Source organism: Rousettus aegyptiacus, unplaced genomic scaffold (genome assembly GCF_014176215.1).
Source record: "Rousettus aegyptiacus isolate mRouAeg1 unplaced genomic scaffold, mRouAeg1.p scaffold_m13_p_2, whole genome shotgun sequence".
Taxonomy (NCBI): Eukaryota; Metazoa; Chordata; class Mammalia; order Chiroptera; family Pteropodidae; genus Rousettus; species Rousettus aegyptiacus.
In genome coordinates this window covers 130215822-130232666 of record NW_023416295.1, presented here as the reverse complement: position 1 = coordinate 130232666, position 16845 = coordinate 130215822, and the positions used below count along the sequence as shown (strand labels likewise).

The window sequence follows — 16845 nt, the reverse complement described above, 5'->3', positions numbered from 1 at the left end:
ACAGTGATAGATATCCAATTCAGACTGGTTGTGCACAAAGGGAATTGAATACTCACATACTGGAGCACCCAATAAGACAGCTAGCTTTGGGCAGGGCTGGATGTGGGGACTCAGACAATATCACTAAGCCACGGTCTCTCACTCTCTCTCATCCTGGGCTCTGCTTTAGTTCCAGTGTGGTTTTATTCTCAGACAGGTTCTCCCTGCGTGGAGGAACAATGGACATCATCTGCTCTGGCATGACATGATCCTTGCAGCTAGCAGATACAGTATCTCCCTACAGTTCCAGCAAAAGTCTCATGGATGGCTCTATCTGATGATACCTAACTTGGGTCCCAAACCCAAAACACTGGCCATGGGTGCCTGGGACACAACTGACCCGAAATTAGGGGGTGCGGTCGGCCCTATCTGAGTCACCTGGACTGAAAGAGGCTGCTGGGGAGTCTTTTCAAGGGTTGGGGTCATAGATTCAGAATAACCAGGTTTCTAAAGCTGAACAGGATCAGTTAAGAAAGACATCTTGGTCTCTTCTATCTAGCTTCACCATACATCAGAGTAAGAACACACGACCACATGTTTGTTCCATTTCACTTCATTTATTTAATAAATACAGCACTGAGGGTCTGCTATGTGCCAGGCACTGTCATGGGCGCTGGAATATCGCAATAGTCAAAGGCGCACAAAGTTCCCGCCCCCGGAGAATTTACATCCTGTGAGGGAAACACATCATAAACAGGCCAATAAGTATGTCAGGAAGTGATCAAGTCTATTAAAAATAAAAAATTTAAAAAGCGAAGTAAGGAGCAGCAAGAACCAGATGAGAGAGAAAAGACTATTTCAGAAGGGATGGTGAGGGAAGATCTCTCTCGACTCTGAAGCATAAATCTGATGAAGGTGAGTACAAGTCACATGAACAGTATCTGTGGAAGAACTTCTAGGCAGAGGAAAAAGCAAGTGCAAATACTCTGAGATAGGACCAGTTACTTCCCCTGTGTAGTAATACATATACATTTTGTAACATATATATCTGCATGTGTATGTGTATTCTTTATTTTTCTCTATTAAAATATGACAATGATATTATGATAGCTATTTTATGTCGGTGATACTTACTAAACTGCACAATCCTTGAAACAGCTTTCTAATATTGATTCAGCTAGGTAAGGCATTTATGAATCTTGCTGAATGTGCAAATGTGCCTAGAACCTCAGTAAAATGGTGCCAGCTGAATCATGAGCCATGCACTACAGTGAATACTGAGACTGATGGTAGAGATCCTGGGTGACCCTGCCAAAGCTGGGTGGGGAAAATTTCTCTCCAGGAGTTTCCTTACCTCTGTCCTTTTGCTCTAATTGCTGTGTACGTGCCAGGCAGCACAAAGTGGCTCCTGAGGGTGTTCCTGCTGATGCTGGGTAAAGGTCTCCTTACGCAGAGCCAAAGACTGACATAAAGTAAAAACTCCTCTGATCTCAAGCTTTTCCAAGGGTTATGTTGCCTGGAAGAGGAAAAACTTGGGTGGGGCACGTGTATGGAGGGTGGAGAGGAGTGGGAGAACTCAGAAGGCAAGAGACTCACCCTCGCTAATTGATAGGTGCATTTCCCTGAACTTGGAACTCCTCTAACCAATCCCTGTTAAGCACTGCTCTGCACTTAGGGATGCACCTATCTCTGAATTGCACTGACTTCGAACGTGTTTGATGTTAAATCTTTATTGTCCACGATAATTAAACTGGTCTTTTTAAAATTGTTATCTGGATATGTGCTTTGCTTATCTGTTTATGTTCATTTTCCTAGAGTGTAATTTCTTAGATCATGTTCATGAATAATACAATCTCAGCTTAGTTTGGTCTACCTTAATTGCCCATTGCAGACAGACCCTGATAAAAGCTTTTTGATGATGACTGTGACTACGATGATTACATTAGAAATCAAAGGCTATTGCTTGTAATTTGGTATACTGTTCCTCTGAAAACGCTAACTTCTTCTCTTATAGGTCTTCTCTCGCAAACTGGTTTCAGCTGGACTCACTTAAACTCTTCCAGCTGGATGGTCAGGAGACCTGGGTTCTAATCTTAGATTCAACAACAACTTCTGTATGACTCTATATGCCTGTTTTACAGTCTTCTAGTGAAAGACAGAAAAAGCTGACAGGGCTTGCAGGTAGGACAGAGATAAATAAGAAAAGTAGGGCATAAGGGTCCCGTCAAAAGTCTATACCTCCATCCTTTTGGGGCTAGCCCTCTGACACACTCTTTTCTCCCTCCAAAGATAACTATTTTCCAGGATCCTCAGGTTTCCAGTGTGAAGGATGAAAACCACCCCTGCATGTCATCTTTTTGCAAAGATTCCTCCTAATGACCCCCTTTACCTCATCTTTGCCACTTTTTTCTTCATTACAGGCCATAAGGAGCTACTTTTCTAAGCCTGAGCCTTACTTATATTCCCATTCTGTTATTTCTAAGAAAAAGACCCAGAGTGGGGAGGTATGATGACTAGAATGCCAACCATAATCACCAAAGGGAGAAATGAAGTGAAGAGTCAAATGGTGAAGCTAGAAATTCAGAAGAAAGAAAAGGAAGAGGCAAAAATAAACTCCAGGTGAATTAAAGACCAAAAATTATAAAACCAAACCAAACCAAATCTTTGAAATTATATGAAGAAATATTATAGAATATCTTTATAATATTAAGATGGAATTCTTTTACATTTTATTATTTTATTATCAGGATATACCTGTCAATCAAAAAAAAAGTGGACTTAGAATATTCCATTTTTAAGGTACAATGAAGTGTGGATTATTTTGTTATCAAATTAGATGGCAAAGCATTATGTTAATTATGCAGCGAACCTGTATCTGTGCTATAATACATGTCGACATTACCAGACCAAGAATTCATCACAATATTCCCAAATCACAAAAAAACTTCAGAAGAATTACAAAAATTAAAAGCTATATCTCATCATAGTAAAATTTCTTTACAAAAAAAGAAAAAAAATTGAAGGAAATGAGGCTGCAACCAAAGCACATGTCCAAGTGGCTCATTTGCTAGCCATGCAAGAAATTGAGCCTTGACTGATTACAGCAGCTGAAGTATCCAGAAAAAATAAACCTATTTAAGACCATTAGCCTTAAAGTAAGAACAACTACTTAAAGTGTTGAACCCACTGGGAACAACTTCAAAAGTCAATTTAAATTAGTGAAGGCAAATTATTTTGAGTGGGTTTCCTTGGCTCTTAATAAGTTGACAGGTTTGTTCATTTGCTCCTGTTTATTTAAGGAGTCAATGTAAATGACTGGAGAATTAGCCTCTCTGAATAGGCTGCATGAAACAGTGAGAATATTTTTGAAGAAGCTGAGAAAACACTAATTAAATACACATGAAGAGAAATCAGCTATGCTATGTTACAACTTATGGAAGTAGAAACAGGTTTAGTTCGATAAATTTACACTTGTGAAAATGTATGTCTGGAAAGGTCTTTATTTTTCCTTCATATCTAAAAGAGCACTTTGCTGGATGCATTATTCTTGGCTGGTAGTTCCTTTTGTTTAATAGTTTGAATATTTGATTCCACTCCTTTCTGGCTTGTAAGGTTTGTGCTGAGAAATCCTTTATAGGTTACCGTCTTCTTTTCCCTGGCTGCCCTGAGAATTCTTTCTTTCTTGTTGATTTTTGATAATTTTAATACAATGTGTCTTGGAGAAGGCCTTTTTGGGTTGAAATAATCAGGTGTTCTGTTGACTTCTTGAATTCCAAGCTCCAGCTCATTCCTTAGTTTTGGGAAATTCTCATCAACTATTTGTCTGAAAATGCTTTCTAATCCCGACTCCTTTTCCTCTCCTTCGAGAATGCCCATTATTCTTGTTTCCTCTTCTGACGGTATCAGCTAGTTCTTGTATTTCTCTTTCATTATTTTTCATTCTTCGGTTTCTCTCTTCTTCCTTCTGATTTAGTTCTAGATTTGTCTTCGATATCAATGATCCTTTCCTCCATTTGGTCAACTCTCTTTCCCAAGCTTGCTATTTCATTTTTCAACTCTTGCAGTATGTTCTTCATCTCCAGAAGTTCTATTTGGTTCTTTTTGAGGGTTTCAATCTCCTTGCTCTGCTCATTGAGTTGTTTTTTTCAATTCCTGAAATTGTTGATATGACTCATTTTAGAACTGAGTTGTTTTTTTTTTCAGAAGTGCCATCTTGAATTCTGTCGTTTAAGTTGCATATTTCTATGTCTGTAAGCTTATTTTCTGAAGATTTTTCTCTTTCTTTCTGAGCTGCCTTGTCACTTTGGTTGTTCATGGTGTTTAATGGACTATTTCTCCGCCTGGGCATTAATGGAAGTGTTTTCTGCTTTTTTCCCAGAAAGAAAGATTCATTATATAAAGGTCTCTCTTTAGCCTGTTGCCAAGAGTTTTTCTTTTGGTTTCCAGTAGGTGGCATCTAAGCCTCTCAGATCCCTATGGTAGCTCTTATGCGCAGATCCCATGCTCAGAAGCGCTAGAATGCAGTTTGGGTGTTTTTTGTTGAGTTTTACATGTTCAGCTTATTGTTGGTTCAAGGGAAGTGAACTGGGGATGTCTCTCACTCTGCCATGTTTCTGATATCACTCCTTAAGATGGAATTTCTTAAAGCAAATTATGAAAAAACAGAAGTCTTAATGAACAAGTTTGATAAAATTAACTATAACAAATGTTAAAAATCCTTAATTAAAAGACATCTTGAACAAGGTTAAAATGCAAGTGACATTCAGGGAAACAGTAGATAGCTGCAACAAACTTATATATCAGAAAAAGAGTGGTATCTAGCATCTGTAAAGGACCCCTACAAACCAATGACACTAATAAAGAATATAAACAATCCAACGAAAAATGGATAAAAGGTATGAATTACCAGAAGAAATTCAAATAACCAATAATATATATAAAAATCGACTCTCCCTAGTAATCAGAAACATACAAAGTAAATTAACAGAGATTCATTTTATATCTATTGGATTAACAATAATTTAAAAGTCTGACCATTTTTATTGTTGGTGATGTCAATATGAGACTTCCAAATCTGTTTATTTGAGCCAAACTGACCACCATTGTGTGAAGTTTCTTGTATGCATTTGGAATTAAGGAGAGAATTTAAGGAAGATTACTGAAGGTGAGAAAAAGCAAGGTACATAGTTAACAAGATTACCTGCTCCCTTGAGGGGGTTTATGCCTTGGAGGAGTCTAGAAAAGAAGACTACTTCTGGCATTTCAAAGGTGTGCTAACCTCCATGCACAAGAACAATGGACAGAGCTTGCTTAAAAACCTGTTACTGAGAAAGTTACAGCCTAGAGCTTGACTACCCACCATGACCTGCTCCTTAGAAATTTACAGTCAGATCACCCTAAGAAGTTACTTTCAGTTAGATTTATTACAGGCCCCTTTTCGTCCACAGTGAGGTTGTAGAGAAACAAAGATTCTCATACCCTATAACACTGACACAACTGCTCGGAGAGCAACATGATGATATTCACTCAAGTTGAAAATGCAAATATCGTTTGATCCAGGAAGTTTACTGCCTTAGAGCAGTGTTTTTCAATCCATTAGTGGGTTATGAAATCTATTGAGTGTGTCATGTCTAGCATTTTATAATAGGAAATGTATAAACTAGGTTTGGATATAAAATATATTTCTTAGTATGAGTTATGGTTAAGAAAAAAATCTGAAAACACTGCTTGTTTCTTAAAAGAAACTTTTATACATAAGAACAAGGAGATACCTTTGAGAGTGTTCCCTGAAATGTACTGTATGTAATAATGAAACATTGAAAGTAACATATATGTCTATCAGTAGCAAATAAACAAATTAGAGTGTATTCATGTGATGGAACACCACACAGCAGCTATAACTAATGAACTTGATCTACATCATCACTTGGATGAATTCTGATAACAAATTTGAGGGAAACAAAACAGAAAAATGCCACATGAAACAATGAAGGTGGCAAATCATTGCAATGATTATGTCTACTGGTAAGAGATTTATCTTTCCCTTAAGTTTTTAGCCTTTCTAATCTTTGTACACACTGTTCCCTCCTCCCAGAAAGCCCTTCCTCACAGTACTCATCTGCCAATCTCCAATTTATCCTCTATGATCTAGTTCAAACCTGACTTCGCTTCATCTGGATGTACCACCACTGCCACCATCAGAATTTATCAATTTACTATTTCTCCAACTCTCACTGTGCCTTGGAAATATTTGTTACAGCACCTATCACATGATTATTTTTGAATGTCAATCTTCTCTACTCTGAGCTTTTTGAGGGAAAGGCCTGCCTCGATTTGCCTTTATTTTCCTGGAACCTAGCAGAATGGCTACAGAGTAGGCCCTCAAATGTTTGCCAAATAAACAACAAATGTTGATGACAAGCTAAATGACGTATGGGTTTGGGGAACTCAAATCTGGTTCCCATTTATTGCACCACAAATCTGGGACCACTTAAAGATGGTCTTCATTTTGGGGCAGTCTGGTGGTTCTTCGCTATCTCTTGTCCAGATCCTTAAAAAAAAAAACCTTATAGATATATCCTTAACCTCCAGTCTCTTCCCACCCCAATGCATTCTAACTCCAGACTGATTTTTACAAAACATCACCTTCATGTTGTCATTCCCTTGGGCAAAATGCAGACTCCCTAGTATCTTTCAAATCAAATCCAAATCTCTAATCTTCACACCTGGGGCCCCTAAACAAATCTAATCTTCACATAAGGCCCCCCTAACCCCTGCCCCACAAGGGTTCTGCCTCACTGTAGGATTCCAAACAATCTCATAACAATTTTGTAATGTAAACTATACTAGGTAGGGCTGGAATTTTTATCTGTGTAACCTCTGATTTATCCCAAGTGACAAGAACAATGCTGTGTCAGGGGGAGATGCTCAATAATTATGGAATTAGTGAATAAATGAACCATTTATTTAGTTACTTAGCAGTGAATAAGAGAATATAAAATATAAAGCAACTTCCTGAGGAATTATTTTGAGAGAAAAAATATCACCTTATATTCAGGTAAATAAGGTATTTTATTCATTTAATAAATACTTAATGAGTACCTCTTGTGCCAGGGAGTGAGCTAGGGACTAGAAATATAGTGAGCTTAGAATCAAATGGAGAACACAGTCATTAAATGTATAGTGCCACAGGTAACTAACTATGATCATTTTAGGTACTCTGAAGGGTAAGTATAGTTAGCTACAAGATGAGTAACGGGAAACTAAGTCTGTGGGATGAAGAGTTTCCTGTAACAATGCTGTTTACATACATACAGTGCAGTGGTAATTCATGTCCCCAGACTGTCTGCCCAGACTGACTCGACTCTTGAGTAGGTTATTTAACCACGCTTTCCTCATTTATTAAGTAGAGCTAACAACAGTATCGACCTCTTGAAGTTAAGTGAGGTTAAATGACTTGATACATATAAAGCACTAAGAACAATCGTGGCACATAGTACCTGCTCAATAAATATTAGCTATTATTAGCATTTCAGCTGGAACCTGAAAGACAAGCTAAGAGGAAGGGAAGTGAGACAGAAGAAACTCCAAGCATATAGCAATATGTGCAAAAGCCCAGGGGCATAAAGTTTCTTGGCCTATAGCAGAACTGAAAGGTCAATATTTCTTAGCATAGAAAGCTAAGGGGAAAGAGATGCCATGAGATACTAGATGACGCTGGGAAGGCAGGCCTGGTTAAGGAGTCTGAACTTTATTCTAGGAGTCAGAGGAAACTTGAAAGCTTTTATAAAGGGGAATAATAAGATAAGATTCGCAATTTTAGAAAGTTTTCTCTGGCTACAGTATGGAGAGCTAGCTGGAGAAAGGCCAAAATAGATGATGGGGAAACCAGTAAGGATGGTACTTCAGCAGTCTAGATCAGAGGCTTGAAGCCTAGACTAGGGTAGTGGCACAGAAGAGAGAACAAAATGACTGTAATAGAAGAACCAACAAGACTTAGTGTAAGCTGGGGTGAGGGGCACTAAACAATAAACAAATATCTGAATTCCTGTGTTCCTGTCATCTTGTTTTACTGCACAAAATGCCTTTCCTCTATTCCATTCTTCTAGGCACAGTTCCTTCTTCCAATCTCTTCCACAAAATTCTGATTTGCCTTTCTCTTTTCCCAGAGTGTTCTACAATTTTAGGGCTGAACAGTCTTGAGAGACATAGTAGTTAAGAAGACAAGACAGATCATTTTTTAGTCAATTTTGTATCCCACCCTATCTTCCTAGCACTTACAGAGTCACCCACTTACTGAACTTTTCCTTTGACTACATGAGTGGTACAATCATAAACAGCCTAAGCTAATATAAAACTGAGACCCATAAAGCGTTATACAGATGTGGGAGCTTTCACAACCATTTTCTTCTTGCATCTTCACAGAACTCTTATAAAATGGTACTATTATAAAGGAAATAAGCTCGAGAGCTAAAGTGACATGTCCAAGGTCACATATACATGAAAGGAAATGGCAGTGCTAAGATTTGAACCTTGATCTCCTGGTTCCATATGGGATGCTCTCTCTACTACCTCCACGGAGCGTAAATATTCATATGTACTCAAGAAAACTGTTAACTCTTGGAGGCAGCTAAATGCCACTTCTGGGAACCCTTCCCAGTTTCAGTTATTAATTTATTCAAAGTGTTTACTGGCACCTACTATGTGCCAAGCATGGCACCTAGTTTTGGGGGTTGGGTACAGCAGTGACTAAGACAAGATGCTTGCTCTAGTTCAGGGAACCGGCCAAACAAGAAAACGAATGTATAAAACGACGGAAGTGGTAAGTGCTGTAACGAAAACAAACACAGGGTGATAGGAGAAAATATGTGTTTTGGTCAGAGAAGGCCTCTCTGGAAAGTGAAATTTGAGACCCGAGTTTGGGCTTGAGGAAACGCTTAACGAAAGACATTTTCCCACAAACCTAATCTTGGAAACGCCGACCAAAGTTAAAAGCGTATTTAGTTCGCACAGGTGCCGCTCCCAGGCCTCCAACCCTCGCCGCCGGGCCGCGCGACTGGCAAGGGATAGTTCCGGGCCTAGCCGGCCGCCACCACTAGAGGGCGCGATGGGCCCTCCCAGTCCCTTGGGAAGTGCCGTGGGTCTCCGCGCTGCAAAAGAAACTTCCGGCCCCTACTGAGGCAAGGCCCCTAAGACCGGCACACGGACAAAGGGCAAGGCCGGCACTAGGGAATCGCGAAGGGTCACTGAGACCTCAAAATGAGAACGTCCTCAAGATCACAAACCCTACCATTGGCACAAACCCTCGCTCCCGGGGGATAGTCCGCTTCCGGCCCTTTTAAACCAGGAAGTGCTGTCTGCATCCAATCCTAGTCTTTCTTCCGCATTTAGTCTTCAGCCTTGGTTCCCGCGCCGCGTTAGCGCGGGGCAAGCGATCTATGATGACCAATAGGCTTTCAGGAAAGACCGCATGCGTTGTCGAAAGGACGCGACGTACGGTGAACCTTGACCTGAAGAGACCCTCTTCTCCCCCTCCCTCGCTGTGAAGATGGCGCTCTCCAGGGTGTGCTGGGCTCGGACTGCCCTATGGGGTTCGGTGGTCACCTCTGGACCTTATGTCAACCGGAGGCTGCAGCTTGTTCGCTATGGACTGGCCTGGGGGGGCCCTCGGTGAGGTGCCTGGAGAGGGAATAGCATTTTTGACGTTCAAGCCCTCCCAGTGTCTCATCCTTGCTTGCATGCTGTCTCTTAGTTTTCAGGATTCCACGCCCTGGCCTATGGATTTTTATTTTTCTGCTCAGAAATCGCACCCCGGTCTCCGCTAGTGACCTGGCTTCCTGACCCTCTCAACTTTGAGTGTCCCTTGTAGTCTGAATTCCCCGCGTGTCCTCAGTTTATCTTTCAGCCTGCCTTTTTTTGGCTCAGCTTTTACCGCTATTACCTCGATTCCACCTGTCTGGCTTATCTTGCTGCTCTGGCCTCAGGCCTTGTGCACTCTCCAGACTCGTACCACTCCTCGACTTCCTTTCTGCCTGGCCTCTCTCTTATCTGTTTGATTTGTTTTTCTCAGTCTCATTGCTTATCTTTTCTTGATTCCAAGGTCTTCCTTGGTTTTTGGAAGTTTCAAGTCTTAGTGTACATTCTCTGAGGCCTGTGTTTTACATTAAGGACGCCAGATGCGAAGGGTTTCCAGGACTGATTTCCAGATAGTCTCTTTGATCTTCCTTGTAGGTCTTCAAAGCTTCACCTTTCTCCAAAGGCAGATGTGAAGAGCTTAATCTCATATGTGGTGACCAAGACAAAAGTGATTAATGGGAAATACCACCGTTTTTTGGGTCGTCATTTTCCCCGCTTCTATATCCTGTACACAACTTTCATGAAAGGTAAAAACAAAAATAGAAATCGCTAGAGTCAGATCTTGGGCAATGTCAGGGAGTTAAGATAAGTAAGGTAATCATTTGCAGGTTTTTCTGTGAGAGTGTGAGGTAGGATGTCTTAATTTTTTTAAATGCTTGAGCATTAAGCTAATTCTTACAAGTTAGCACTTCTCGAGGTTGTTCCTAGAAAGGTATAATGAGAAACAACTTCTCACAATACCCAGGGGGGAGTATAGGTGTTTTTGCATTTTTCTTAACCACACACCTGACTATAGTAGAAATTCTTCGTTGTGTACAGACCTGCCTTGTGATTTATCAGTTGACTTGGCCCAAAAGAAAATATTGTTTCATGCTTGTCATAAATCTATCCTAGGTAGCATGTTGTGGAAATAGTGCTACAGTACTTGGGTTCTGAATATTTCAGTTCAAATCAGAACTCTGCTAGTCACTAGGAGAATGTATAGTGTCAAGTGTCTACTTTGGAGCCAGACTCAAATCCTGGCTTGTCACTGGCTGTGTGATTGGACTAATTACTTAACCTCTCTATCCCTTGGTTTTCTTATCTGTAAATTGGGGATAATAATGGGACCTACCTATTGACCACATGGTTGTGACGATTAAATAAAGCAACACATGTAAAGTATTTAAAGCCTGGTTCATAGTAAATGCTCAATAAATGTAGCCATAACTATTTCTATACTCTATACTTCTATCATAACACCAATTACAATGAACTACCATTGTCAGCTCTGAATATAATAATTATTACTAGCTCCATGGCCTTGCAAAATTGCTCATGCTTACTTGTAAAGTGGAGATAAGAATGGCTGCCTGTCTGCTTCCATGTTTATAACTAGGATCAAATGAGAAAAGGGTCTGAAAGCATTTTGAATAGTTTGTTTTTAAGCATTTTATTATGGAAATTTTAAACATACATAAAAGTAGAGAAAGTAATAAATTGAACTTCCATGTACTCATCCTCACTTCAGCAATTAACTTGTGGCCTCCGGTCTTACTTCATTTATACACATGCCTTCTCCAATATTATTTTGAAGTCAACGTAGACATTATATCATTTCATTCATGAATAGGAAAGCATTTTTAAAAATTAAAGTTCTAGATAAATAAGAATTATAGAATGAAGAAAAAAATACCATTATAGAAATACATTCAATTAACAGTAAATATCAAAGTGTTCTAGAAAGGAGATAAGCTAATATATGGTTGGGAAATACATAGAGTTAATTGAGCAAGATATCTTGAGATTAAGGAGCTTCAAATTTTTATTTTAAAAAGAGAAGGAGTTTTGAACCAGAAAAAGGAGAACATTTCATAGCAGATCACAGAAAGGCCTCTTGGCTAGAAGAAAAGTGTTGTGCTGGAGGAGAAAAGGATGACAAAGAGATAAAGGTTGGCCATACAAGAGTTTCAAGTGACCTAGTTTGAAGCTTTGATTTAGAGTAGTATTGGGGAGGGACAGGTATGTGTGTTGCGAGTGAACATGGAGTAGGAAGCTGTGGTAAGATTCAAACTGGGGTAACATCACACTCTGTCCTCTACTTTAATGAGGCAGGATTGCAGATGTTATGGGCTGATGCCAAAAAGGCTAGAAGAATAAAGACAAATATGTGGAAGCACAATATAAAGTTTCATCAACTTTCATACCGGGAGATGGAGCATTTGAGACAGGTATGGGCTGGGGGCAGATATCCAGAAGTTCATGGTGAGGTAATTAAAGTCAACCAAGATCTCAAGTTTTTTTCTCTCCTATCTTGTTCACCACTGATTAGGCTTTTGCCCTTCACCATGAGATAAAAGTATTGAACTGAGAGTGTCAGATTATTTTTCAGAACTGGGTTTTTTCATCAGAGTTGTAGCTCTCCAAAGCAGAGCTCAGTAGAATTTCTGTCACACACACTTTCTGAATAAAAGTTGAAAACGTTAAAATCCAATTCATTTCTGAACATAGGAAAATCTGCGAGGATCCAAAAGGCAGTAGGAAAGCAGTATTTTGTGGTGACTTGATGGGTACTTTTGAAACTGAGAGTACCAATCTAGGACCCATTCTGCAGATCAGGAAGAATTCAGAGGAATTTGGTATAATGTCAGGCCCTGTACTAGACATTATTTGGAATATAAAATTGAAAAATCAGGGCTTCTGTCCTCCAGGAACTTACCAAATAGAGGTAGATGGAAATAACCTTGATCCTTTACTGGCCTATAATAGAAGTTCGCTACACAGTGGGTGGAGGGATTGTCCATTGTATTAAGAACTTACTTGGGTTAAAACTGCATCTGTGTTTGTTTCTGCTTAGTTCCGTCGAGACGTCACCAAGTGTCTTTTCCTAGGTATTATTTCCATTCCACCCTTTGCCAACTACCTGGTCTTCTTGCTAATGTGAGTATAGACTTTTGTCTCACCAGCATATTGGAGATATCTAGATTTTTAAAAATTACATTTTAAGAACTTTCCATTTCAGAAGCTAGACAGATGTTATCAAACTTCCTGTTCCAATCTTTTCATTAGCCCAAGGTTCATAAAAGCCACTCAGTAACACCTGGGTTACTGGGACAGCTCTAAGTGTAGGTGACTTAAACTCTCCCTGTCTGGTGTTTTAGCAGGGATGGCTGGAAGACCGGTACTGCCAACTAGTGTGGCCTCCTTAATGTGGTGGCCTCGGGTCGCAGGACTTCTCAAATGGCATGCCGCTCAGGGTTCCAAGAGTGAGTGTGACCTTCGTGATCACAAAGACTCACCTCTCGGATTGGTTGAGTCAGTCACCCAGATTTTAAAAAGGGTCATAGATCTTCTCAATAAGAGGAGCGCCAGAGAATTCGTAGCCTTGTTTTACCACAATACATGTAGGGAAATGAATTAAAAGCAAATTTACCTTTTTCCTTTTGTATACTCATAAGGACCGTACTACTGTTTGAGATTGTCAACATCACATACAGTGTCCAGCTCTGTCCAAAATATGTTCTTTATATGCTTTAGTTCAAAAGGAGTCATTTTATCTGATTGCTACACGCGAGGCTCCTCCTAGCTTCCTCCTACTGCTTCCTAGCACATCATTTCAGTAATGTTACTTGAAATTGTGCTTCAGTATATCTTCAAACATCGCTCTGATACTCATTTGCAAAAAAGAACAGTGAGGTAGGGAAACAGTGTCTCATCTCTTCCTAGTATTATGTTTGCCAAGTGCTTTCTTTGCTCACCTTGAAAGATGCCAGTTTCAGCAAGTGACTCTGCAATTCCTTTTCATTTCAGGTACCTGTTTCCTAGACAACTACTGATCAAACATTTCTGGACCGCCAAGCAACAAATTGATTTCTTAGATATCTATCATGCTCTCCGGAAGCAATCCCACCCAGAAATCCTTTGTTATTTAGAAAAAATTATCCCTCTCATTTCTGATGCAAGACTCCGGTGGCATGTGACAGTGTTGTGCACCAAGGTATTCCTCCAGTTAACCCTTCCTACAAACAAGGAATCTTGTTAGATCCAGTTTGCACTAAAACTAGGTGAGAGGGCTAGTCAAGATATTAACATCTACCAATCTCTTACCCTTCTCAGCTACAGCATGGTACCCATCCAGCAATACATGACATCCTGGCTCTGAGAGAGTGTTTCTCTAATCATCCTCTGGGTATGAACCAACTCAATGCTTTTCAAATGGTGAGCAGTTTGAGGTTTTCTCTTTTCCACAGCTTCACCTTCCTTTCATTCCAGTCTTTGCTTGTAGTAATACAATGATGACTTTCTTCTATATTGTGTCACAGAAAGCCTTGAGTCGAGCCATGCTTCTCACACCTTATCTGCCTTCTTTCTTATTGAGACACCGTTTAAAGGCTCATACCACTGTGATTCACCAACTGGACAAGGCTATGGCAAAGCTGGGAATTGGCCAGCTGACTGCTCAGGAAGTGAGATCGGTAAAAGCTGGATTGCAATATCAGCCTCATTCTTTGGTGGGCTTTTGAGTTCATGGGGCTGGGAGTTTACAGAGAGCCCCTAGTCTTGCTTATTATAGCAAAACCCAAGCTTTTTATTCTCCCACCTCGTTTTAGGTCTTCTTTTCACAGTGAACTTAACTAGTGGGAAGGAACTGCCCACAGTAATTTTGGTTTGTTTCTTCTGGCCCTTCAGAAATCAAGGACAATACCCTTTAGATCTACTGTTTTAGATTATATAGGCATCTTTGCTTGTCATCTTGTCCCTCATAGTTCAGATTGCCATGGTGAAAGGTTTCTTGGGATGAGGTTGTAACTTATTAAAGGAGATTTTGGATTATTTGTGGTGTGGGTTTACACTTCCTTGGCATACTGACTCTATGATTATTAAGGACCATTTTCCTTCCGAGTGTTACAGGCTTGTTATCTTCGTGGCCTGAATTCTACCCATATTGCTGAAGAGAGGTGTCGAACTTGGCTTGGAGAATGGCTACACATTTCCTGCAGTCTGAAAGGTAAGACAAATCCCTATGGTTATGCCACTAAAATACAAGTCATTTTTGTATTCTAAGATTATTTTGGAGTTAATTATTGAATACTGTGAGACCCTTGTCTAACATACATGTTTAATTGAAAGGGCACAAACTCATTTGCCTAAAGGGGCTAAGCAGGTAATGATGCAAGACAAGACAAAATAGTGGGGATTGTGGGAGCATGAGGAGTGCATGCTTGTCTGAAGCAGTTTCTCAACCTCGGCACTACTGATGCTTTGTTTTAAGGCCCTGCCCTGTGCCTTATAAGATGTTTAATGATATCCCTGGCCTCTACCCACTAGATGTCAGTAGTACCCCCTCTCCCCAGTACTGACAACCAAAAATGTTTCCAGACATTGCCAGATGTCCAATTTGGAGGGGAGAACAGAATTGTCCCAGTTAAGAAGCACTGGTCTAAAGGCATTCAGATTCAAAACAAAAACATTCAGTTGGCTAAAAAAACTATCTAAGCGTGCATATTAGGCCTGTGGGTCTCCCGTTTGGAACCTTTAGCTAGACCTTGATGTTTCCCAAGCTGCGACTATCAGGGTATGCCTACTAATATTCTTGGAGCTGAGAAACGTCCCCAGATGACCAGCTTCTACCAGAAGAATCCAGAAGGGTGACACTGGTGTTTAGTACCATTACTGTTTCTAAATTTTCTCCTATCACAGGAGAGTCAAGAAATGAGGATGAGTAGATAGGACTGTGTGGTAGAAGGAAAGGAAATTATACATGCAAGGACTGGAATGAAGCAGGTGAACTTGAAAACGATAGCCTCTTAATGTCACACCTTCCTGCAGTTGGCTTCCCACCTCTAGTTTCAAGTCCTGGACACCAGGGTAGTTAGAAGGCAAACTGTTCCTTGGCCAAACCACTAACATTGATGGTGTTTTCAGAAGCTGAGCTGTCCCTCTTGCTACACAATGTGTTCCTGCTTTCCACCAACTACATTGGGACAAGGCGCTGAGTGAACATGGAGCAGATGGCGTTGTCCTGCAGTCACACAATACAGCAGCGTCGGACCAAACAGCAGTTGTGCAGTTAGATGTGTGTAAGGCAGAGGAGGGGGTGCTACATGCTTTATAGTGTGGTACCCATGTGGGAGCTGGAACTAAAACAAACCCTCACCAGAGATGGCCCGTGTGTGGTGTCATCCTAACTTCCTTGGAATTAGCTGGAGCTGGCAGCAGCCCCTGTACCAGGCTTTGACTGTGATATGTTAAGTTTGGATCCTCGGAAGTGAGCTTTTGCTGTTGGTGAGGATCCTCATCATTTGGCCTGGGACTTACCCACTACCATATTTTTTCAGCTATGATTTTATTAAAAGCAGTTTCTGGCTGGTGAGGTGAACAGTACTACTTAAACTGGAGCATTTACATGCATGTGCTCCAGTGTTCTCCTCAACCCTTTGAGAGGACCAAAAATAGTGATTTTTCTTGTCTCCCTCACTGGGCCGGTGAATGACTTATGAGGGTATTCTAATGGAAAAGATAAAAGGAACTACAAGTGTTTCTTGACCCCTGTCCCAGTGTTTACAGCCTTCATACCCTGGTCTTAATTTCTGGGCTGTACTACAACCCCCGTGGGTCTTAAACTGTTTGCTACCTCCACTGTGTTGCAGCCATCTATCTAACTGTAACTGACAATGGCTGCCTTCTTTGGGCCATGGAGCAAACCTGTAAGGCACTAATTACTGCCTAACCGAGGAGAGGAGAGGTCTGCATCCAGATAGTAAGGTGGGTTTAGCTTTCGTCTGTGTATGTACATCAGTGACCTGTAGTTAACTTATTGTAAATGCATGAAGTACTATTTTTAAACCCAAGTAAAAACTGCCTGAAATCAGCCACTGGATATTACTTATGTGTACTCTAATTATTTTGCTAAGGCTCTGAGACTAACATAAACTAACTAATGGGGAGGTAATTGGCTGGAGTAGAACTTTCTGATGGGAAGTTATGAACTGATTTGAAGTTGATCCTCTTGCTGAATTTTAAATGACTAGG

At 40.4% G+C, this 16845-nt stretch overlaps 1 protein-coding gene across 5 annotated transcripts; it reads left to right on the top strand.

Moving 5' to 3' along the window:
• The first annotated feature begins 9382 nt into the window (after positions 1 to 9382).
• On the top strand, positions 9383 to 16698 carry LETMD1 (LETM1 domain containing 1). 5 transcript variants are annotated; one of them, XM_016142609.2, is made up of 9 exons: positions 9391 to 9648; positions 10210 to 10361; positions 11929 to 12044; positions 12671 to 12753; positions 13624 to 13810; positions 13930 to 14031; positions 14136 to 14288; positions 14725 to 14821; positions 15739 to 16698. In XM_016142609.2, exons 1-9 carry the CDS (start codon positions 9527 to 9529, stop codon positions 15807 to 15809), a joined length of 1083 nt encoding a protein of 360 aa, XP_015998095.2. In that variant the 5' UTR covers positions 9391 to 9526; the 3' UTR covers positions 15810 to 16698. The 5 variants fall into 5 exon arrangements, with proteins under 5 accessions (XP_036092507.1, XP_036092510.1, XP_015998095.2 ...); XM_036236614.1 differs by lacking the exon at positions 14136 to 14288 and having other exon boundaries at positions 9383 to 9648; XM_036236615.1 differs by lacking the exon at positions 9391 to 9648 and having other exon boundaries at positions 10223 to 10361; positions 11925 to 12044.
• The last annotated feature ends 147 nt before the right edge of the window (positions 16699 to 16845 follow it).